The sequence below is a fragment of the Xenopus tropicalis genome, chromosome 1 (genome assembly GCF_000004195.4).
Source record: "Xenopus tropicalis strain Nigerian chromosome 1, UCB_Xtro_10.0, whole genome shotgun sequence".
Lineage (NCBI taxonomy): Eukaryota > Metazoa > Chordata > Amphibia > Anura > Pipidae > Xenopus > Xenopus tropicalis.
In genome coordinates, this window is record NC_030677.2 from 98,828,618 (window position 1) to 98,853,696 (window position 25,079).

Genomic DNA, 25,079 nt, shown 5'->3' on the forward strand with positions numbered 1-25,079 from the left:
AGAAATAGCTAAAATTTTTGCTATTGTTATTACCATTTATTTACAGAGCACTGACACATTTCCTAAGAACTGTGAAAAAGATTGCATTGTTATGTCAGTCCCAGCTGATTTACATCAATCCTTATTACATTCACACCAACCAGGGACAGCTTCTTGAGAAATAAGTTAACCCAGCTGTATAAGATATCTGAAATAACTTACAATGATATTTGTATATTCACCCTGTTATTATTAGTACTCTCCAGTACTGCTTTAATTTGTTACACTTTCTAAATTTGTGTATGTTTTACATTAATTCTCTTTATGGCGTTATCCATCACCTATCACATAAATACGACCCTGCAAATAAAGGCTGGACAGGATATCATCGTTTAATTTCCCTCTTTAAAATAATTACCATTTAACTATTCACGCAAGCTTTAAGTGTTCTGGTATTATTGAGTGTGTATGTGTATTGTGTATGTAATTTATGTAGCATTTGCATGTGCAATGCATTATACTATTATGCTTGTGTATATTTTGTACATGTTCTGTTTTATCTAACCTTGAGGTTGTAATATTGACAGCAATATTTCCATGCTGGAGGTGTTGGTCTCAAGAAGACATTCCTGGAGAAGAGTCCAGACCTACAATCTCTACGCTATGCACTTTCTCTTTACACACAAGCAACCGATACGCTAATCAAAACCTTCGTCCAGACACAGTCTGCTCAGGGTGAGGTCTTGTTTTCTGTCTAATGTGACTTATGTAGGCTGGAACTAGAACAGCAGTAGATCATTAGTAATATAATTTATTTTGTATAGCACTGTGTACATATGTGTATTATATGTAAGAAGGCAGGCAAGTAGTAGAATTGTAGAACAAAGAACAAAAGGGCATGCATTTTATAGCAGGTGGTTTTATATTAAAGTTTCCATCAGTATACATTAAAGGCTCCTCCATCTAAAAAAATGTTTTGCATAGTGAAAGAAAATAGAATTCTAAGCAGCTTTACAATATATAACATTTCTATCAGTTTTAACATTATTTGTAATTTGGCTCTGTTACAATGTAACAGGAAACAAGATTCTTCTAAATATGCCTGAATATGCTTTTATGAAGTAGAAAGCTGTCAATTGATTCATGGATAGTAGCACTGGCAAATTATTCTGTAAACAAAAGGATTTTACAACACGTGTGTCTGCACTGGTAAATCATGTTAGGGCACTTTTTTTAATTCCAGGATTCCCTAGTGGCCACACACACATACCCTGTAGATTGGCACTAGGCATAATATGCAAAGAACGTATAGAGGCACAAGTATTTTGACATTGCATTTGACTTCCTTCGTGTTTCCATGCAATTGTGCACCTTGCAGTTGCATTCTTGGGCCCTAAGGTCTTTTACACACGTATATATTGTTGTTAATGTGGACTTTCTTGTTTGTGCTACGTTGGGCAGGGATCTGTGAAAATCAATGCAAGTTTGTGGTTCTAGCCTCTAGTTATTAGAGCACAACTTTGTATTTGAAAGTGTGATGTTATAAAGTTGTTTGTTCAGTTACTAAAGGGAAGTCCAGACAGGCTGCAGATTAGGATACAGAAGTCTTGGTGTTGTACAGGTATATATCATTGTGTAGTGCCAAGTTACTGTTTAAACAAAATTGGTTGCAAACAGAAATACAAAGACAGGACAAAATTTAGCTACATTGGTCCAAGGGACAGTACACGATGTGTACAGAATGTTTAAATTAAGATGCAATATGAAGGATGAATATATGTGATGTATTTATGATGTTAATATTTACTGTATTCACTTTTTGTATTATTTTCTACAACTGTAAAAAGTTATTTCCAGAACATCGGTACTGCTATGTTGTTACATCAGGATGGGTACAATAGCAGGAACTATGATCAGATGATCAGTTCTGGACTGAGAGTCAAAACAGGCCCTGACATTTCAAGTACATACAGACCCAAACAATGTCTGGGCCTGATTATGATGATATATGTTGAAAATGTAAACTTTATGTACATAAATGTGTATATTCTCATTCCTAACTGACATCCCTTGCCCCTTCTTCACACTTGTTCCCTCTTTTCTCTCTTTGTCTCTTCCTCCTTCCACCCCAGTTCATGGTGGTAAAGGTATTAGGTTTACACTTAATGAAGAGACTTATCCAGAAAAGGGTATGTCGCAGGAGCAAAGGATTCTGGGAGCATGCCCTTCCTTGTCATATCACAGTTCCTTTTACTCCACTCAAGCTTGGAACACCTTATGACTGCTGAGGTTTTAATGGGGTAGCATGTTGAAACTCCAGTCACACTTGACAGCCAACATGGAACTGTCATAAGAATCTACTAAACTGTAGTGTGTGCTTAATCAGTCTTATTTTTGTTATGGTTTTTAATATAAAAATGGGTTTTAAGTGTGCTTCCTTATCAGTTTCTCCTGCTGCAAACAGCTCACCCATGCTGTGTGTCAGTAATAGATTGTTGTTGTTACAGGGGAAATCTGTCAACAACTCACAGAATCATCTCTGCAAAAAGATATTAGGCTGACCAAAAATACAAAGTAACTTACACTATTTGTGATACAGATTTATTAAACATTCACTACAGTTTAATTGATTTTAATAATAATGATCATCCTGCAGCACTCTTCCAGTACCAGAGTCTAAATAATAACAATAATAAGTGCATTTTTAATAATGACATCAATTCCTTCTCTTTGCTGAAACATTCTCTTGCTAGATCACATGTCCTCCCCAAACCCAATTTTTATCCTCATGCCCCAGAGTGCCATACTGATTAAAGAGCAGACGTAACATAGACATTGCGGTGTTCTATAAGAGTGTGTTTCAGGTAAAGGAGTATGACTATTATTTTAAAATGGCTAAATAGTTTGCCTATGATGTACCTGCAAATCTGGTGCTGACAAGACAACTTATATAATAGCTGCCAGAGTGAGATTGGAGCATTAAAGCATTCTTCTGCCAGATATGCCTAATGATCATGCTACATGGGCCCCTTTTGTAGCCATGGAATGGGAACTATATTAATAGACCCCAAATCTAAGCCTCTGCCTGTAGAAAGCATGAAATACAGCAGAATGCACCCAGTCTAAATATGGCTGTTGAAATTGTAGTCTTTCTGTTTCACTCAGCAAGGTTGGTTATGGCAGAGATACTCAGTCTTGTTATGAATGGTAACAACTAAAAAAGGCCTTAGCCTCTTCTAGGCACTGTAGGTAATGAGACTTGAGACAGACTCTACATAGCCATGCTTCTTACTTCAAAAGATGTGTTAGCAAGCACATCTGTGGGTATGGGTTCTCTCTTTTTTTCTTGCTCTCTGTTGGGAATAAAATATGGAAGGATAAGTTATGCACTGCATGTTGAACCCAAAGTGCATGCAGAAATGATAGGGTCCCCAAAGCATCCACTAAATTTGGCTTGCATAAAATACATGTTATGCAAAATCCAGGTTTCCTAAGACTCTCTCACAATGCTTGTTACTGCTGGCAGGAGTAAAATAAAATGGGTCATCAATGTTCTCAGAGTAGAAGCAATTCATTTTTGTTGTGTCATTCTATTCCTCAACCCATTCTGGAGTCCAAACCCTGCCATCAGTTGCATTCAGGTGAGTGGGTGACCCATGTTTTAAAGTTGTCATAGTAACTTTTTATATTTGCTCCCACCAGGATCTGGGGTGGATGATTCTGTTGGGGAAGTTTCTATCCATGTGGAGTTATTTACTCACCCAGGAACAGGCGAGCACAAGATCAGCGTAAAGGGTAAGAGACGCTGACTTCAATTAGAAAGGGCCAAATGAATAAACAATAATAATGAAAGAATTGATGGATAGACTGAGAGAGAAGTGGATGAAACAAACCATGTAAAAAGCAAGACTGCAATATTGTCTTTTTTATGCATTATTTTGTTCTTATGTCAATATCTCTTTCCCCTTCCAGTTGTAGCGGCCAATGACCTTAAATGGCAGACGTCAGGGATTTTCCGTCCCTTTATTGAGGTAAACATGATTGGTCCGAATCTGAGTGACAAAAAAAGGAAATTTACCACCAAGTCCAAGAACAACAGCTGGGCCCCAAAATATAACGAGAGCTTCCAATTGTAAGTGAACTCCAAGTCCTTGTAATTTTCAGCCCACATGCAACAGCAAAGTTATATAATTATATATTTATCATATACTATAGTTTGTACAATCTATTTAATATCATGCCCTACAAATGACAAGACATTTCCATATACATGCATACTTTTAATGAAATATTGCCACAGAAAATGCAGTTCTTCATATAGTTAAGTCATACTTTACAGGAAATAAGATACAATACAGGAAGAATAAATATAAGTGCACCAACAAGAAACCATGAAGCCCTCTCCAAAGATCTTGCAATCTCAGTGGTTCGCTGCTCTAAGAAACAGAATTAGCAGTGCAAGAAGTCTCAAAGAAAGGATACTGCATACAAAATGAATTTGGGTCTTGGTAAGGTCTTGGTTAAAAAGACAGTCCTCAGCAGAGCAAGAGGCACAAAGCTTCACAATGGAAAACTAGCTGTTCATTGTAATGTAATATAGAATTTCACAAAGCCATATGCCGTGAGACAGGATTAGATGTCATTTGGATAAAAATTTAATTTTATTTCACTTACCAGGGAACTGTGTGTAGAGGTAAAAATTAGTGAGGTACACCAACAGAAACTGGAGGAAAAGGGGTTTAGGAAAAGATCCAGAAAAACAAACATAGGAGGCTGATACTGGCACAACACTAAAAGAAAAACTATACAGCCAAACAATGTAGGTCTCTAAACAAATATATTACATTAAAAAGCTCATATGTAAAACCCTGTTTCATCTAAATAAACAATTTTCATAAAAAATATACTGTTTTAGAAGTATGTGCCATTGGGTCCTAAATAGAAAATTGACATTTTAAAAATTAAGAGTCATCTCCTGGGTTCATACAAATCACCAAGGCACACATACATGCTAGGCCACATCAGCCAGTTAATGGACAGAGTTCTGTCTTTTGCTTCCGCATGTCTTCCTATTACAGTTAGAGCTGCATTATTTCTGGTCATGTGACCTCTGAGGGAGCACCCAGCCCATCACTAAATGCAAAAAGGGCAATATTTACTGATATATGTATTCCAGTTTGGTGAGATTCTTTAATAGGTCACTTAACATAATATAAATCTGTTGGTTAAATATTCATTCTGGGGCTATAGTTTTTCTTTAACTGGTTACACTTCACATTAAACCAAAATATTTGGTTTATTGATTCTGTTTTCTCTTTGTGTTTTACAGTACCCTGGGTAATGAGACTGGTCCAGAGAGTTATGAGCTGCAAGTATGTGTGAAAGATTACTGTTTTGCTCGGGAAGACCGCACAGTGGGAATGGCTGTCATGCAACTGCGAGATCTGGCACAAAGGGGTAGCTGTGCCTGTTGGCTCCCTCTTGGCCGCCGCATTCATATGGATGAGACAGGACTGACCATCTTGCGCATACTATCACAAAGAAACAATGATGAGGTGGCCAAAGAGTTTGTCAAACTCAAATCTGACACCCGCTCTCCAGAAGAGGGGAGCTAGGGAGTGGAGCATAAGTAATACCTCACTCCACCTTCTAAGAATAACCCATTCACTGCCTTGCACCCCAGGCCCAGACTGTACATAGATGAGCTATAATTGAAAACACGTGTTTATCCCTGTCACTTCACAGGCACGTGTACGGCTCTGCTTATTACACCTTTGTAGCAGTGCCGAGGTCATGTTCTGTACAAATACACATGCACACAAAAACACACATTAAGGGCTGCGTTCAAATGTGCCATTGTGTTAATGTTCTCCCTGCTGGATCACACAAGCACAGTATTCGAAGGAGCCTTAACTACTTATTTGCGTCACATTGTAGGGAGGTTAAGTGCCCCCTGGCAGTGATAATGTTAACAGTTTGAGAGACAATGTTCCCCTTAGAAAAGGATAAATCTGATACCCCCTCCTTCATGGCGAATCCTTTAAAATTGCCTGCATCCCAACCTGCTGTGTATATAGGAAATCCCTTGTACCAGTGTCTTATTCTGTGCAATGGTGCTGCATGGGTATTTGTTTTCTATGACAACCACCTAAAACCAACCTCCAGCTCTTGGTAGAACCCATTCACCTTTTGCCTGCTACGGACAAAAAGGCCAACTGCCAACATGGTGCAGTAAAGAGACACTGCCGGCTGCCCAGATGGTAACATATGCCTTTCCCTGAAACTGCCCAAATCATCCAGCACTGAATAGTTTACAGTCTCCAGTCCTCCATCCCAGGGTAGGAAGGGCAACAACTTCAGTCCCTTACACACTGCACAATGGATTGGAGCCCATGTGATTTTTTTAAATTGTGGCATGTTGTGGTCATGGAGAGATGCCACAAATATTCCCTTAATATTCCTCATTTTCTGTACATAAAGCACCTTTATTTCATCCTTGCTCCCTGAGTGCATGTGGAACAGTTTTGCACTAATTTGGACATTTTTTGTCTCTGTAAAAATATTTTATTATAACAGCCATTAAATAAAAAGAAATAAAACCACTATGTTTCATTTACCTGTGCAAGTGCAATTTGAAGCATATTTTAATGAGCCGGTAACAGCCATTTAAAATACATCTTTAGTGTATGCACAGGTATGGGATCTGTAATTGGTCAAATGGTTTCCTTTTTCTCAGTTCTAATAATACAGTACCTTGCACTTGATTTTAACTAAGCTGCATAAATCCATATTGGTGGGAAAACATTCCTATTGGATTTATGTAATATTTCAGTGTTTTATGGTAGACTTTAGGTATGGTGATCCAAATTACAGAAAAAAACCCTTATCCAGAAAACCACAGCTCACAAACATTCCAAATAATAGATCCTATACCTGTACTTAAGGGCATTAAGTATACCAGTAGACACTTGTTGCTTCATAGTGCCTTCTTTTGAAAGCAAATACAGGTATAGGATCCTATATCCGGAAACCCATTATCCAAAAAGCTCAGAATTATGAGAAGGCCATCTGCCATTTTAATCAAATAATTCACATTTTAATTTTTTCTCTGTAATAATAGAACAGTACCTTGATTAGCAAGGGACAAGAAAAATAGCTACAAACTCCTGGGTGTCAGTTTCACTTGCATTTTTCTTACTCGAATCAATCAGTTTTTGCACAGAGTTCTTTTATTTTGCACTCGATTTTGTAACGAGAAAGCTGAAGGGAAAAAGGATTTAAAGTATAAAATCTTTTCTTAGTAGCAGGTCAACTCTAAGGGGTATATTTATCAAAAAAAAAAAAATTGGGAGTGAAGCATTACTGATGATGTTGCCCAGGGCAACCAATCAGCAATTAGATTTCAACAAAAGCAAAGTATCTGATTGGCTTCTATGAGCAACATCACCAGTAATGTTTCACTCCATTCTTACACAACTGATAAATATACCCTTGAGGCACCTGCTCACATTAACCCTCTCCTCGCCAAAGCCTCTCACCTTGATTTAATCAAATTAAGCTTCTTTTTTTGTGGTTTCTTTTGTAAAATAATGGGAGGGAGTAAAAAGGAAAATGAAAAAAAAAAGGCCTGCAGGTGAAATAAGGTGCCCTGAAAGACCTGGCTGTAGCTCTGCAACAAAAGGGCAGTCAGAGCCTATCTCAAACAGCTCCACTGCTTCTACTTCTGCAGCCCATGTGATCACTGTAAATTGTTTGCGGTAGTAGCAACCCAAGCCAAGTCAGCACTGAGGCAGAGCAGCTTACATGGAAATATAAATACTGGCACAGGGTGTCTCCCACCCATAAGTACTGAACAGCAAACAAAGGATATCAATTTTGTGCTTTGTCTGATTAGTTAAAGCATAATATTCAAATCTCCAAAAAATTATTTGATTTATGTTTATAATCACTTTGTGTCAACTAGTGACTTAAAAACAATTGTTTGTATGCACACACATGTCCTGAGTACAATGTTCACATGATTAGTAAATCTATGGTCAGTTTTAGAACATGATTAAAATAGGGGGCCGAAATCCAGAAGTCAGTTTCATCTATTTACATTCTTAATTAAAGAGGGAGGATTTTGATAGGCATAAATGAAAAATAGAGCTATAAATTCATTTAATTGACCCCAAAGTGGGTATCTATATGTATATACACGTGCTTAAAGGGAGGAGGGGAGGGACACCAAACAAGGGTAGCCTCAGGCATATGTAGGGTAAAGTTCATGCAATAAATAAATAAGTAAAAAAAAATTAAAAAGGGGGGATATCACATCAGACCACGCTTTCAGGTCTGAAACAAATAATGCTGCATTGAGCGTGACCAAACTCCTAACAACATCCACCAACCCAATGCTAAACGCGGCTATCAAGAGCCGATCATTCAGAAAACATACCCGCTCCCCATTCAATTAGCACTACCCCAAAGCGTACCACATATGAGGATGCACCTCGCTCCCCCCGAGTAACCCTCCTCACTTCTACCTGCGGCTTTTAAGAGCCTCCTACGCTCGGCACAAACGTACCGGATAAATTAACTGACTGTCTAGTAACGTGAACAGTCATCTTCTTCATCCAACCTCCCCCTTATTCACTGCAGTTATCTAAGGCTGTAGCCTGCATTACAACTGCAGCAAAGGAGAAGAGGAGGAATAATTTCAATGCATCCACCCTGGGTCACAGCTGTTCCTATCACAAGCCAACATGCCCCTGTAATAAGCACCCCTGTGGGTGTGGTGCCTAAGAGAAGAGGATGACATACATGCAGCAAATCCTTCTGCTCCTCTCATCCTTGCTGAGCAAGACAAAAAAAAAAGTTTCTCAAGAGTAGACTTGGTATAAAATTGCAGAATAAAGTGCATATGGACCTGGTTCATAATTTGCCTTTAGTAATCCATTCTGTGACACAATACATCAGTATCATAAAAGTTGTCAAGATCATTAAGTTCCATAAAAACTTTATGTCTCACCAGACCTCGGTGAGGGTTATAGCCCATTCTAACACACAGCACAGTCTTTAAATATAGGCATTTAATTCAAACAGCTGTCATGGGCCTTCCCACATGTTTCAGGTACTCTCCTGTGAATTTCCTTCAAGTGACCCATACCATCCATGACTAGCATCTGGAGTCGAAGGACGGGGTCTTTTTTAGCCTCCTCATATGGACATGTGTAGAGTGGTGACCTGGTTCTCTGAATTCTTCCAGAAAAGAGGTGCTAAGTGCTAAAGCTATAATGCCAGGATGTCTGTTACATCTCTGGGTCCAGGAGTTGAATAGCACATGCAAGCTGACAAACTTGCATGCACCAACTACTGGAGTAGAGAGGGCGTGGTTCTTTGAAAGTTTGGAAACCTACATGGAGACAGTCAACTTAGATTTAGCTGGGGTGTGATTTCAGTTGCTCCTTGATGCTTGAGACCACAATGTACTGCTTAGAAGGGTCTCATCAGTCAGCCCTGCAGGAACTCATGTGGAGGACAAAGAGAGTGCTATCTTTATCTATTAGCTTTTGCTCTCCCATTTACTCTGTGCAAATTCTTCCAAAGAAAGTCACCTTGGCAGCCCTTTCTGGATTCTTCTGCTTTTCTGTGGCAATAAACTTGATTTTTCTCTTTTCCCTGACCCCATCACAGAGTTTTATTTTAACCGATCATAATAAAAAACACAATAATGAAAAGGTAGAAAAGAGTTAATGCTTTGCTTTGCAGAATGGTCTCAGGAACCACTCACCAGGACCCACTGGGACAACTCCCTCTACCATGGCAGGCCAGTCCCACACTGTATATGGCAGGGTTTTAGGAGAGTTTTATGAACATGTATTAGCTAAGACTGACCACAGCAGCACAGATAATAAATACCAGGGCCGGAACTAGGGGTAGGCGGAAGAGGCACCTGTCTAGGGCAGGTACTTCTGTTGCCAACCCTTAGTCCGGGATCTCTTACCCCCACAGTGGATTTCCTGGTAGAGGGGGAAGTGGTGGGGCAAGGTGGCTGGCCAGGTCGCCTATGGGCCACCTCTGATAAATACACTCCAGCTAAAACCAAGACCTGCTAGTAAATAATAATTATGTGAATTATTATGTTTATACAACAGCAATAATCTGTTTGACAAATCAAATGCATATATATGTACATTTATTTATACAGTGCTACAGTATATACAGAGCATATACATTTGTAAAGGATGGGAAGTGTACAATGAGAAATAAACATTTTAATAAATAAAACATACACAGTGACAAACATGAGTCAGTAAACCCTCTTCTTTAAATGAACAGGGCTTGTGCTGAACATACTTTGTATCTTTATTTTTAATTATGTAAAGTCTATGTGGTTTTTTATATATCTTGGGGTAAACAGAGAAACAGAAGCTACTCCATGTTTGGTTCATGCCAGGTAGATAATTTCATTACCAGTATTCAACCCCCTCCCTCGCCCATTGTGTTTTATTCGCAGGAGTCCATCATGCAGGGGAATAATCTGTACATGGGCAATCAAATTATCTCCTTCATGGAACAGAATCAGTTTCCCTGTTTTTGCTGTGTCTTCTCAAGAATGAACAAAAAAACAGATTTTTCATATCATACCAACATGCAAAAAGTACGTTCAGCGCAAGCTTTACTACAAAGGCTTCCTTCCATAAAAGCCAAATGTAGTAGAACGTCCGTGCAATCTGATTCGCGTGAATCAATATGGCCAAGAATAAATAGTAACGCAAGGAATTGTTTCAATCTGTCAGCCGTAAAACAATTAATGGCCTTTCTATAAGACGTCTCACACATTTTTTGTGTGGAGACATGTTTAGACCGTTCACAAATATCGACTATGGAAGGACCCGCTTTTTGACTAAATCCGCCATCTTAGTAAGGGAATGTTAAGTCTCTATGACAGGGCTAACCGGAAGTTACATTGCGTTTCCTCTCTGAGCGGACCGCTATCGAGGTGGATAACGGGGATGGTATTGTGAGAGGACTGAGGATAACGAAGCTTTGGGCTAGTGGGCAGCAGCTTGGCTTGCCTTTGCAGGACTATCTTCGGCCGTAAGGATGTCGGCTAGCGCAGTATATGTGCTAGACCTGAAAGGGAAGGTGAGCGTTCGGATAATGAATGCGGGCAGGGCTGGTCACCAAGAGCGGGGCTGGCAGGGCCATGTTGTAGTGTTAGGGTGCCGAATAGAACGTTTCTGATCTGTATGAGCAAGGCGGATGAAATGAAGCAATATTAGGACAATACAGCATTATTTCTTTGAATATGACAGATTGTGTATGTGTTTCATCATTGAAGGTCGCTGAATTCGATTGTAGCTAGCCAGGCCCTTCTCAGAGTGGCATGATTTCTCTTCCGATTAGATGCATGTCTGACCAAACCTTATAAATGTGGTATTCGTATTGTACATCGCCACCACCCAATACGTTCCACTCCCTGTATGAGATGCTCTGCCTGCTGCTCGTTTGGCCGGCAGCTGCCACTTCTATGTTACTGAGCCGGAGTTAATAACACTGTGTGAGCGCAGCAGCAGGTGCCCCTGTGTGCGATTTACTTGTGTGCCAAACCTTACCTACATGTGAAAGGACTGTGTGAAGGTCAGAAGCTAAGGATTGCCTGAAATGTTACTCATTAGTGAAATAGCCATGGGATCTGTCTGAGCAGTTTTTATTATAAATCAGTAGTACAGAAAACCCTGGCACAGATCTGTTCATTAAATATCTATGTGTACATCACTATCACTTCCTCAGATCATTGGTTTTCAGACATTTTAAGCTTAACAAGAGCCTCGTGGGGATCCAGATCCAGATATAGGAAAAAATTATCAGTCGCACAGCCATAGTGTAGGAGAGCAACTCTTACCCCAAGTGGCCTTAAAGATTGGCTTTCTGCTGTACCTATGACAGAAAGTAGCATTCTCCCTAGATCTTACCTGATTTATGTTTATCTAACTACTTTGTGTCTGTGAAACACATCCCTGCAATACTCCAGGTTCAGCATTTTGGGTTAAGCATTTTTATCACTCAACATATTTTTCTCTTGGTTATTATTAACCAAATCCAAGCTGTTAGGGTAAACTCCAGGAGTGCTTATGATCAGTTTTTGTGGGTCAGATTCTGTCTGACTTAACAGCACAAGAGTTTGTTGGATCTTACAAAATCTGATCTCCATCAGTTCTAATTTAATTTTGGATCAGATATAGTGAAGTTTAGCCCGTAGAGCACAAAAAAGTAAAAAAAATGATGGGGGGAGGTGCCTAGACATTCCCAGAAATTACAACCTATAACCTTGGATCCAAAGACTACTTTATATCCACATTTGCTGTGTTTCATCTAAATGGTACTGGGACCTGTTTGAACAGATTTATTTTTTAGAAAATGGATTAAAGCTTGTTGTGGTTTTTTGAACAGGACTGACAGGAATGTGTTCTATAAATCCACAGTTTACATATTTATTGCCTACCTTTTTCAAATGTTTTATTTTTGTTTATTATAAACCACTTAAAAATACTTGTATATGCTATCTTTCTGTTATGGATGGTACACTGATATTTGTATTATACAAATAACTGCAACTGGGTTTGTCTTAAAGGAGAAGGAAAGGCTAATAAAGAGTTAATCTCAAGCTGCAGGCATACCTTCAGTTCTCTCAATAGTGCCCCTAAGTCTCCCCATATTTCACCTGTTCAGATGATCAGAAGCTAAACAGGAAGAAAAAACACTGAGCTGTGTAAAGTTCCCATAATGCCTCACTCCTGCACAGACACCCAGACCAAGTGAACATGCTCAGTTAGTAAGACTATGAGTCAGCTTCCTGTTGATTGGCTCAGATCCACATTCCTAAGGGGGGGGTGAGTTCTTAGCATTCTTGAGGGAGGAGGGGAGCAGGGGAGCAGCAGAGAGGAGAGAGCTGAAAGCTGTGTGTCTCTGGCAGAGGAAAACAGACACAGCTAATCTTTTTACAGATAAGTCAGTATAGTGTTTCTGTGAGTGTTTATTGCTGTATTTACATAGACATTTCTGATAAAGCTTCTGGTAAACCTTTTTTTCTGTCTTAAAATGACTCTAAACAACCCCCAGAATAACTTACCTTAGTCCCTGCATTCAGTCTGATCTGGTTTCTGATTTATAAGTTGAAATCTCCAGCTCTTTTCCTCTTCTTCCTGGTACAGCATGAAGCCCTGCCTCTCTTCCTGTTCAGCTCTCTATAGTGGAAGAGGGCAGCTTTCTGGGAATGCACAGTAAGTCAGGCAAGTTATGTATGGGAACTGAAAAAAAACTGCTGCTGCACACTGGCTTCTGCTTCTCTGTACATTCCCAGAAAGCTTCTTCTATGTCAGGCTTACTACTTCTTTAAATGAGTAGGTCACGTTTAAATGACCCTTTCATATGATGCAGTGATGTTCTAAGATAATTTGCTGAGTGCCTTTATTTTTATTTTTTGGTCAAGCAGCTTTCCAGATAGGAATTACAGCAGCTGTCTGTTTGTTAGGTTCTAGTTTACCCTAACAACCAGGCAATGATTTCAGTAAGAGACCTGAAGATGAATAGTTAAGGGCCCGAAGAGAAAGATAAGTAATAAAAAGTAACTAAAATTGTAGACTCACAGGGGATGTTGCAGTAAATGACCCTATTTTAAGCTGGAAAGAGGCAGGAAATATAGGCAAATAATAAAAAAAACTATAAAAAAAAAAATAAAAGGTGAGCTACCCTTTAACATTCAGTGAGCTAGGCTAGTGCATAGAGCACTATGTAGACCCAAACTCAATGGCTGTTTTGTTGCCATGGTAATTATTATTTTCTTTTAAGCAGTTCCCATGCATGGCTGTTTTGTGCTTTCCTTTATAATTATTGATGCGCTTCAGTCATGTAAAAGTATAACCTCTCCGTGACAATTCCAGTTAAGCAACTTTCACAATGTTTTCTGCATTTTTCTAACTTTCAAGCATTTCAGTGTAATGCCAAAAATGTTGCACTATTTCAGTTGTTTACAATGCAAGGCATTGGGCAGGTTTGAGGTTGCTTTGCAGCAGTTCTGAGCCCATTTCATTAAAGCACAAAAAAATCTGTTCCCAGTCATGGCTTTCTTATTGGTAGCACCAAGCTGTGTGGCTTTGTGCTTTCACAGGCAAGCAGAAAATGATGCTCTGTACTGCTTACTAAGGCTGAAACCTTCCATGGGAGCTGTGTGTTCAAAGGCAGCTGGCAGTGAGATTTCTGTTATACTGTGATAGTTGATATTTTACGTTTAAACAAACACACTCAGCTGAAATATTTTTTCTGTTCATACACTGAAGGTTGGGTTTTGGCTAGTTTTTCCAGCTAATTTATTTCAAATACAGTTCGCTGTTACTGGATCAAAATAGAAAGTAAGATTAAAAAAAATGTGTTCCATATATATCAGCAGTTTTTGTAAACTGGTGAGGTTTTGGCCACCAATGTATTGTATACAAGTTGCAGTAAATGTTCCCTGTGTGCCATGCACTCATGCCAGTAAACAGAGTTTGAAACCAGTGCACTCAGAGAATTTATAGGAACAACCAATCTTCTGTTTATTTAGACTATATCAGGATGCATGAAATGTGAAACTTGCAGTGTGTAGAGAAAATAAGGTTCTGTATTATGATATAAAGAAGGAAGCAATGTTGTTTAGAACATATAGTAATCCAAAGCACATGCTGTTAAGAAGGGCAGATTCACAGGTGTAGTATGTAACTCCCTCTGTAATATGATGACAATTTTATTATTTTATATAAACTTATTTTGCAGTGCTGTACAATAGATGGATTTATGCATAAATAGAAATACTGATCAATACAGAAGGTAAAGAGAGCCCTGCTCATTATTGCCGTTTGTTTTAAAGGTCCTTATTTGCCGGAATTACCGCGGTGATGTGGACATGTCAGAAGTGGAGCACTTCATGCCAATTTTGATGGAGAAAGAAGAAGAAGGAGCACTTTCACCAATTCTGGCGCATGGAGGTGTCCGGTTCATGTGGATTAAACACAACAATCTATACCGTATCCTATCTGTTTTGTAGTTTTTATGTCTGTTTGAGTTTTTCTTTCTTAATCTAAATCTTTTTGACAGTGGTCCAATTCAGTAGTTAAATTACTTCAGTCACAATCAGAATGTTTATTCCTACAAAATGTTTTGACGAATGAGTGGTCTAAAACATATCATGGTAATAAACCAGAACTGTTTTGCACACACTATAGATGACTGTATAATGGCTCTGGTGACTTGCTGTTACTACTTTTTTTTTTTTAAGTTCTATTGTCAATCCAGGATTCATGGTCCGAGCAGTAGGGCTTTATAGCAGTATAGCCATTTTGTTTCAATTAGCACTACTTGCACCAGTGTGACAGGTGGAAATTTAAACTGCTCTATTTCCCAATAGTAAGCAAGCCTGTAAATCTGTGTATCCTAAGGATACACTAAATGCAGGTATTCAAATACATTAACTGTATTTGAATTGCAATTCATTTTAAGATGTTCTAGAGTATATATATATAATCTGAATATGAGTAACATACTGAATGTCATCATCTTCTAAAGGGCTCCCAGTATCCCCTGGGCAGGTGCCTGCACAGTACAGACTTTATTCGTAGATTTCTGTACTGCACATGCAGGATGCACTGAAGAAAACAGCACTAGCATAAAGTGCGTGAAAGTACCTTGAGCCAGTGAGTTTTTAAACAAGAGGAACGCTGGCCTCTGGGGTTGGAGATTACTATAGTCACTAGAGGGGTGCCTAACAAATTGGAACCCCCAAGAATTTTATCTTTCATTCTCCTTTAAAGGCTCAGAATTATAATTTTATATTTTGCAGACTTTGATAACGGAGTAAATAATTTAGTATAATCTAACATGATTTCTCCTGCATAAAACCTAGCAGCCTCTAAAATGAATTGTTTGACCTCTAACATTTAAGGAGCATATCTATTAGCGGATTTTGCTTTTCTAGTGGTTTGTGAGTTTGTGAGTATCTTACAGAGCTAGCAAATTATTTTTCCGTACAGATGTACAGACTTAAGTTGCTGAACTGCACTTTGTGGCAGAAAGGTGATTTCAGATCAGGTACGACCCTCTAGATAACAAAATAGGGACATCAAAAAGGGCACTTATCGCTAAATATTTGTTTCCCCAAGAGCAGCTATGGCTGACCGAGTCCAAATTTCAGATTGATAAAAAAAGTACTACTTTAAAGATGTGCAGTCAGCCATTATGGGGCATAATTATGAACCGTGTTCCACAAGCCAGGACACTTGCTCAGTTTGCACAGTGCCTAAACTTTGGGTAACACACATGTTCATATTAAGCAAGTGTCATGGATATAGGTTCCTTTTAACCATTTATAGCAGTAGTTTTGAGGCTGGTGAGCCACTTGAGTAAATGACTTTGTATTAGGAAATGCTTCACTCATGCTTGGGATCTCCTTCATAAATAGTAATAATAAAAAAATAACAAATTACCCCCTTTCACACATACACAACATTTCCCAATATTACTGATTACTATATTAAAATGTTCATTAACACTGTTTGGTTATATATATCACTCCATTATGCATTATGTTTGCAACCTGAAACATTTGTATATCTGTATTTTTGTGTTATATTCACCTTGACAGTATTTAGTTGTTGCAACGTCTAAAAAGAATGCCTGTGTATCGTTGGTATTCTCCTTTCTGTACAAAGTAGTCCAGGTGAGTATTTTGAGTAAATAAATATGTATCAGTCTCTTTCACACATTCTGCAAAAGGAAAAAAGGTTCAGGCAGTCACTCTAGTTAAATGGTGCTAGTAATACAAACAAATCCAAAAACACTATACTATCATTAATAAGAACATTTGACTTCTGATACTCGTGGACAATACATAAAATGAACTACATCATTAGAACTTTGTCTGCTGAGAGTTAAGAGGCCACTAAATTAATTAGTCATTCCCATTAGTACCATGATATGTTACTGTTTCTAAAGATCTGACTGGAATTTGTGTGGTCACACAGCAGATTCTTTGTAAGACTCAAACCATTGGAGTAGTGACCTGTTTTTCAGACAGTTTAAATTCCATACCAGTGTGTTCCCTACTGTGTCTACTAGGAGCTGCTTGGTCTGTTCTCCATATTGTAGATATGCTTATATATGAATGAAGAATAAAGCTGGTTTACAGATTTCAGTCTAATTTCCTGTTAAGCAATTTGTTCCAAATTTGAAGATAATCATATCAACATGGCAGATTAGCAGCTACATCTTAGGACCAATAATGGAAGGAGAAATGAGAAAAAAAAATCTGAAATTTTAGATCTAATAAAAAGGTCTGATTCTCAATAGCTAATTGCTTTTTGTTCTTTATTTTATGCATAGTCATATCCTAACTTAGTGTTTTGCATAATGTGCTGTATTCAGTTAGTTACAATAACTTGTCCATATATTTTGCATTTGACATACATTTGGTCTGAAACCTATTGAACTTTTTGTGTTTAAAGCAGAAGGAAGAGGCATACTGAATTGCATTGTTTGTTTGTATTTTCTAGGTATTTTCTGAGTACTTTAAAGAGCTAGAAGAAGAAAGTATCCGTGATAATTTTGTAATTATATATGAGTTATTAGATGAGCTAATGGATTTTGGCTATCCTCAAACCACAGACAGCAAAATCTTACAAGAGTAAGTGTCTGGTGAAGTCATGCTTACTTCATTTTTCTGTCCCTTCTTTCTTTAAAGGGTTTTTCATCTAAACAACATTTAAGGTGGTCAGTTTCATACATAATTTTGTGTGACTTTCAGTACATGTATGGCGGTCTTACAGTCCCCACTAATATCAGATTACTTTGTATATTGGTCACTTTGTTGATTGGCCCCTTTGAGAAATGAATCTGCCAATTGTATAGTGTATTGGCACATTGGGAAGTGAAAAAACAACACAGATCCTGTTTATTTCCTGCTTTTCCAATCACTTTGGCTGTTTGCCACACAAAGTCATTATGATTATTTCTGAAAATATTCTGATTCTAAGATCCTAGCTATAAAGTAGATGTGCAATGGTTTTGTTATTTATTTATTTTTGCCAACAAAGAAACAGGGACTTGTGAAATTATTAACTGCAGAAAAGGCAGCTCTTACTTTTGTATTATAAGTCTTATTTTTGGATTACACTTATTTTGCATGCTTGACTGTGTAAGTGACGCATGTAATGACATGTCGATTGCCCCCAATGTTTTACTATATACACAAGAGATCATTTATTAACTGCAGGTAAGAGCAAAAAAAGTGTTTTTGCACGTTGCGCCCTGAATCTTGAGAAACTCCTGCAAAACAATGTGAATGGGATGTTCATGGGAACAGGGCTGTATTCATGAGGGGCAATTAGGCACCCCCTTCCTGTCACCTATCTGACCCATAAGTTGACAATAATGTCTGGCAGGAAGGACAGGACTCCTATGTGCCCTAGTGTTAGATTTGCAATCCAGTGCTAGATGCAGAGGGTAACTAGATCCCAGAGGTAAGTGCTTTTTGATTGAGTAGTAAGGGCATGCATTTGTGCTCCTAAGTGCTCTTGCATTTGCATCGGGGGTCAAATTAAATGACTTCTTGAGAATAACTTATATTTCAATGTGCTGCAAATCTTTCAAATAGTTTAAAAAAAAAAAATGTATCCCTCTGACATATATACATATGTTTCTAGGTATATTACTCAAGAAGGTCATAAATTAGAAACTGGAGCACCCCGTCCTCCTGCCACAGTAACAAATGCTGTATCTTGGAGATCGGAAGGAATTAAATATAGGAAGAATGAAGTTTTCCTGGATGTCATAGAATCTGTCAACCTTTTGGTAAATGCAGTTATACGTTTTACAACTTTTTTGTACCTCACAGTGCCTAACTAAAGCATAGAATAATGATAGGAAAAAAACTTTCCTGGTAATTGTTAGAATCCAATTATATATACAAACCAGATTCCAAAAAAGTTAAACAAATTGTGAATAAAAACTGAATGCAATGATGTGGAGGTGCCAACTTCTAATATTTTATTCAGAATAGAATATAAATCACGGAACAAAAGTTTAAACTGAGAAAATGTACCATTTTAAGGGAAAAATATGTTGATTCAGAATTTCATGGTGTCAACAAATCCCAAAAAAGTTGGGACAAGGCCATTTTCACCACTGTGTGGCATCTCCCCTTCTTCTTACAACACTCCCCTCCTCTTTAATAAAATAATATGTTTGTATAAGTCCTGTGAGTGCTGACCCTCTCTCAAGCACCTTCAACATTATTTGGACCTGCACCCAGGCAACAGCAACTTATCTATACGTGAGTGCCGGCATTTACTTGGAAGTTTATATATATATATATATATATATATATATATATATATATATATATATATATATATATATATCTCTGATAAATAAGCCCAGTAGTAATTAAGATTGGAAAATAGATTTTGGAAGAACTTGTAAGAAAATAGCTCTTGTTTTCTCTCCTAGGTGAGTGCAAATGGAAACGTGTTACGCAGTGAGATAGTAGGGTCAATCAAAATGCGAGTGTTTCTTTCAGGAATGCCTGAGCTTCGTCTTGGATTAAATGATAAGGTTCTCTTTGAAAATACTGGACGTAAGTTTTGTTTTTCTATCTTCTTGTTCATACCTGGTAGATTTAGATTATTCATGGTTGTACTGCCATTGCATTTCATTGTACAGATATTATTGGAATACTCTTTTCAGCATGTATAACACAACTATACAACTTGCTTTGCTTAGAAAGCTACATATTCTATAGCAAGAATCAATCGTCAATGCTAGCTGGGTTGTTTAGTTTTAAAGTTTTAAGAAATATATTATTACACTATAGCAGGAAATATATTTTTACATTTAGCAGTACGTGAATTACACTATTTGTAGTGGTTCTTACTGAGTAAAGGTTTACCTTAATGCTTGGGCTACGTTTGGTACATATTTACCAGCACTAAATGAATATAACATGTACATTTTTTGCATGCTCTTTTGTTGCTGGCATGTGTGTATATGTATATAATCTACAGTTTGGCCATTTCCCTATGGGTCAAACTGTAAATGATATCCTTATAAACAGCAGGTACTGACATCAGAACACGCCGTTTATAACAACTAGCACGTTCGACTGCTGCTCTCTCCAAGCAGTTAATTTACCACCCAGTCCCCCTCCCGCCTTCCCGCACTTCCTCCCTATACAAGGCGCTGTCACTGGCATCTCCTGCCTGACTTCCTTTCAAGCGTTCATCCGTCTTTCCGCCCTTGTGCTGCTCCCCCACCCCTCCCTCTCCGGTCCTGTTTCTTGTGCCACTCCCTCTCCAGTATCCCGCCCCTCCCTCTCCAGTCCTGTTTCTTGCACTGCTCCCTTCCCGGTATTCCACCCCCGCCCTTTCTCTCTGGCGCCTTCTGCCCCTCCCTCTCCGGTCATGATGCTTGTGCAGTTCCCTCCATGCCCCTCCCTTTCTGGTCCTGTTCCTTATGCTGCTCCCTCTCACTTATTTATTTAAAACAAAGTTTAAAAAATGCTGGTTTTTGTATAAAAATAAATGCGTCATATTAATACTAATAGTTTTTTTTTTTCCATTAGCTTAACATGATTGAGTACTGCAGCAGAGTATCAACTGACATGCTGCACAAAACTGTAGATTAGTAGATTAGTCACCTCTGGGTTATGTGACCTGTATTAAAGCACTTGGCCTGCGGCCTCTTGCTTTTATATGGCCACATAACTCCTCGGTAACATAATATCTTTATAAATTACAGTAGGGGGTACCTTATCCACTATATAATACATGAGCTATGAAGATACTGCAAATTATATCCTGTTATGTCATCAGTTATAATTGATGCTTAGTTATGTAATTTCTGTCACCTGACTCACTAAAACTTGCATGTTATAATAAATAATGTACATACACATATAAGCATGTAGAACACAAAACACTCATGGGACTTTTGTTATTCTGTCAGGTGGAAAGAGCAAGTCTGTAGAACTGGAGGATGTCAAGTTCCACCAGTGTGTACGCCTGTCAAGATTTGAAAATGACAGGACAATTTCCTTCATTCCTCCAGATGGGGAGTTTGAGCTCATGTCTTACCGTTTGAACACACATGTGAGTGTCTCAAAATAAAGCTATATTTTCTTATTCAAAGAGATACCTGTATCAGCAGTGCCTTTTACTTTAAGCCTGCTATATATAAATATATATCTTTAAATAAACACGTTACGAATGGTTGCTATTGTTTGGTGGGCTATATTTGAATGTACCGCTGTATCTTCTATCTATCTGCCCAGGCCCCCATTTTTGGTAATGTCACTGCTGGATTGTCTACCCTCTTGCTTAAGCAATTACAGTTCATGCTTCAAGCTTACTACAAGAACTGTTACTGTCATTCCTTAGTTGAACTGCAGTATGTTTCATAGCTCCAGTATCCTCTTGTTGATCCTGTATGCAAGAAAATTTGATCAATGAGCTCAGAAATTATCTAGTAGCATGCCAGTAATTTCCCACCATTACAGTTCCTTCTCAGCCCATTTACAATAGAAAATGAGTAAGTTATGAGTAAAGTACATGAGTACAGGATTGATCAAGTGCTGTAATTTGTGCTTGTGTGACCTTAATATTGTTTTGTCTGGTCTTTCTTTTCTTACCTGCACATGTCAGAGGCTAAGCTAGGGCATATATTTTAGTTGTGATTATTTTTTTTCCATTATAAGCCGTGTAACAGTGTAGCTGCAGAGAGCTATTATTAAAAAAAAAATACCTGTATTTTAGAGTAATTGGCCTAGAGTAATAGGCTTTTGATTGGGGATCTCATGCTAGTCGCAGTTCATGCTTCAAGCTCACTTGTCGCTGTTCTATGCGGTAGCACCTTCTGACCATGGATAAATCACTTAGTCTCCCGGTGTCCCGGCATGCTCAATGGTTTCATTGATTGTTGTAAAATTGGAGAATGTAATTTCCTTTTATCTTATTAAATGATTCAGTGTTAGATTTATTGTAAATATGTGTTTTGTTGTTTTGCTACTTTTTGCATTGTGTATTTAATTAATTGAAATGTGTTCTTGCTTCTAGGTTAAGCCTCTAATCTGGATTGAATCTGTAATAGAAAAACATTCCCACAGTCGTATTGAATACATGATAAAGGTTTGTAACATCTGACCTCTAATGCAGAACAACTAGTGTCTACATCCCCCTACAGCTAGAGAGCTACAAGGATGAGCAGTTTAGGCTTTTTTGAAATCTACACAGCAGCATTGGCTTGGTAATGCAAGCACTCGTGTACACATACACGCACACATGACATGCAATAATGTAACTATTTTCTGTAGGCCAAAAGTCAGTTCAAGCGCAGATCTACTGCAAACAATGTTGAGATTCACATTCCTGTGCCAAATGATGCCGATTCTCCCAAGTTCAAGACCACAGTAGGAAGTGTCAAATGGGTTCCAGAAAATAGCGAAATTGTGTGGTCTATAAAGTCCTTCCCGGTAAGACTCAAAAGCTCCTAAATAGACATAAAGTTAACCAGATGTTGAAAAAAAAGCTAATGTCCTGTGTTTGTTGGCATGTTTGCATGCTTACAGGGCGGCAAGGAGTATCTCATGAGAGCTCACTTCGGTCTCCCAAGCGTGGAGGCAGAAGACAAAGAAGGAAAACCTCCAATCAGTGTGAAGTTTGAGATACCCTATTTTACAACTTCTGGAATTCAGGTGGGAATGTGTATAAAATCATCATGCATCTATTTCTTTGCATGTTATTATGTATTATTTAAATTTTGAAATAACCCTTTTTTAAATGTTTTATAAAAATCTAGGTTAGGTACTTGAAAATCATTGAAAAAAGTGGGTACCAGGCCTTACCATGGGTGCGGTATATCACCCAGAATGGAGGTAAAGTCCATTTTGATTCACTTTTTATCTGTGAAAGAGCCATTATATTAGTTTAACACAGTGACAATGCATAGTTAATGAGGGCAAAATACCCTAAAATCATAGCTTTATTGCTGCAGTGAATTTGTGCAGATGCAGAAACCGTGTTGCTGCAAATTGATATGTTGCTGTATCAGGCAATGTAGCTAAAGGGTTTTGGTAATGGTAAGTAAAACCTTTAAGGTGTTGTGCCAAAAGCCTGCTATAAATTAGTTTCACAGTTATTGTTTGCCATCATGTAGGGCAATGATATTTCTCTGTTGTCAGAGGATACATAAAGCCATAAAGGATAAGCCAGAAATGTATTGTTTATTTTTTAGCATCACTTATGTCTGTACAGAGGTACAAAAGCAACCAAAGGCATCCCCTAAAGCTCCCATCTTATTTTTCTACTAATACACAGCACACATTTAGCTTTAGCTGCTGAAAAACAACTACTCTAAGGGAGTGGCACACCATATACCGGCAAGTAAGGCAATATACTATACTGCTAATTGCCTTGGTGCCATACAATGCATATTTGTTCATGCAACGTATGGATTTGACCTCATAGTCATCCATGGAGTATCTTGATTTTGTCTTTTAAATCAATAGAACTGACTTTGCTTAATTCTGGGAAACTGTACTTTTATTTAAATGTTTCATGTACAGTTAGTAATTAATCTGTGCATCTCATGGTATCACAGAAGCCAGTGCAGTCTGTGGCATATGTCTGGACTGATTGATTAAGGTGTGCTACACAATGGACAAACCGGCTAGTTGTAGCCCCAGGTGCAAGCTGAACCCTCAGCCAGGGTAAAACAATATCCAGGATAAAATGAAAAAACAGCAGCACTCCGGAAATGTTGTAGAAAAAAGTGACTTTACTCAAGTGCACACAGCTGTGTGCACTTGAGTAAAGTCACTTTTTTCTACAACATTTCCGGAGTGCTGCTGTTTTTTCATTTTATCCTGGATATGTCTGGACTGAAATCCTTCAAATAACCAGGTAATTGTAATTAACAGGAGTTCAGTCTTATAGGGACAAGCAATGAGACCATACTTTGTTTGCAACTTATGGTTCCAAATGTGGGTGACACCTGCTTAAAAATTTGCACCAAGTGCACAAAAGAAGCAGCTGTTTCCTGGCTCTATCAGTGTTTAGAATTTGTTTTATTTTCATATTAAATCTAATTCCTAATCACTTCTTATTCTTTTTCTAGATTATCAACTTCGAACTCAGTAAAAAGATTTGGTCAATGCATAGCCATATATATAAATATATAGTTTAAACTGTGATTATATCGGGATCTGATTTAGTTCTGTGGAATACTAAACCGCCAAATGCAAAGGATCTGGATCCTGCCCATGTCCGCAGAGCATATACATTACAGAAAAAAATGAAGCATCTGGTAGCAGCATCTGTTGGACTCGCGCTGCTTTCTGTAAATGTGTTTGTTGTCTCTTGCGCCATTCCCAGGCCCAGCCGGAATTTATTGCAGTGATCCTACCAGAAAGACCTGTAAGACACATCAAGTTCATTAAATGTTCTTTATATACTTTGTTTGCGTTTTATTCAAAGTAATAAACTTCCGACTAAAAAAAGAGGGAATCAAATCAAGTATGTGTTGTACAGAAGGAAAAGGGTTCTGGAAGATTATTGTTTGACTGTGGTAAAAGGCTTCCCTTCTGCTATTACAGGATCTTTTATTTGGAAGGCTTGGGATCTGGGGATATCCAGATAAGGGATCTTTCTATAATTTGCCTCACTAAACCTGTCTGCTAAAAATCATTTAAACATTGAATAAACCCAATAGGATTGTTTAGCCTCCAATATGGCTTTGTGTAGCTAAGTTACCTTCAAACACAATGAACTGTTTTATAAAGCTCTCCCTCTGATACATTTAAATCTGCAAACAGCATACACACAGACTCTTATTTAGCATCAAGAAAACAGACTCACACAGGCAGAACTGTCTGATAAAAGTTCTGCTTTGGTTGAGCTGAGCTCAGGAAAGGAAGTTGGGAGAAAAAATTGAAGCAGACAGCTAGAGCTGAGTTAGACTGGAGGGCTTGTTTCGAAATCTGAACTTAGAACAACTGAGCATGTCTGGCAAGCCAGGAATCAAAGCAAATTCCAGGG

General features: G+C 38.2%; 2 protein-coding genes across 10 annotated transcripts in view; both read left to right on the top strand.

Annotated features, from left to right (window-relative positions):
* The window catches only part of unc13a (unc-13 homolog A), a 71,158-nt gene extending 64,563 nt beyond the window's left edge, over window positions 1-6,595 (top strand). For 6 of the 9 annotated variants that reach the window (XM_031904660.1, XM_031904665.1, XM_031904667.1 and 3 more), the window contains 5 exons: window positions 567-714; window positions 2,112-2,168; window positions 3,682-3,774; window positions 3,952-4,111; window positions 5,309-6,595. In XM_031904660.1, the coding sequence (XP_031760520.1) occupies window positions 567-714; window positions 2,112-2,168; window positions 3,682-3,774; window positions 3,952-4,111; window positions 5,309-5,594 (744 nt within the window). In that variant the 3' untranslated portion in view covers window positions 5,595-6,595. The remainder of the gene's footprint in view (window positions 1-566; window positions 715-2,111; window positions 2,169-3,681; window positions 3,775-3,951; window positions 4,112-5,308) is intronic. The other 3 variants (XM_031904666.1, XM_031904669.1, XM_012954756.3) reach the window with 1 other exon arrangement.
* Window positions 6,596-10,834: 4,239 nt separating this feature from the next.
* On the top strand, window positions 10,835-24,495 carry ap1m1 (adaptor related protein complex 1 subunit mu 1). Its single transcript, NM_203702.1, has 12 exons — window positions 10,835-11,109; window positions 14,870-15,026; window positions 16,647-16,714; window positions 17,547-17,677; window positions 18,696-18,843; window positions 19,501-19,627; window positions 20,995-21,137; window positions 22,101-22,172; window positions 22,358-22,516; window positions 22,613-22,738; window positions 22,843-22,918; window positions 24,160-24,495. Exons 1-12 carry the CDS (start codon window positions 11,068-11,070, stop codon window positions 24,180-24,182), a joined length of 1,272 nt encoding a protein of 423 aa, NP_989033.1. The 5' UTR covers window positions 10,835-11,067; the 3' UTR covers window positions 24,183-24,495.
* Window positions 24,496-25,079: the final 584 nt, after the last annotated feature.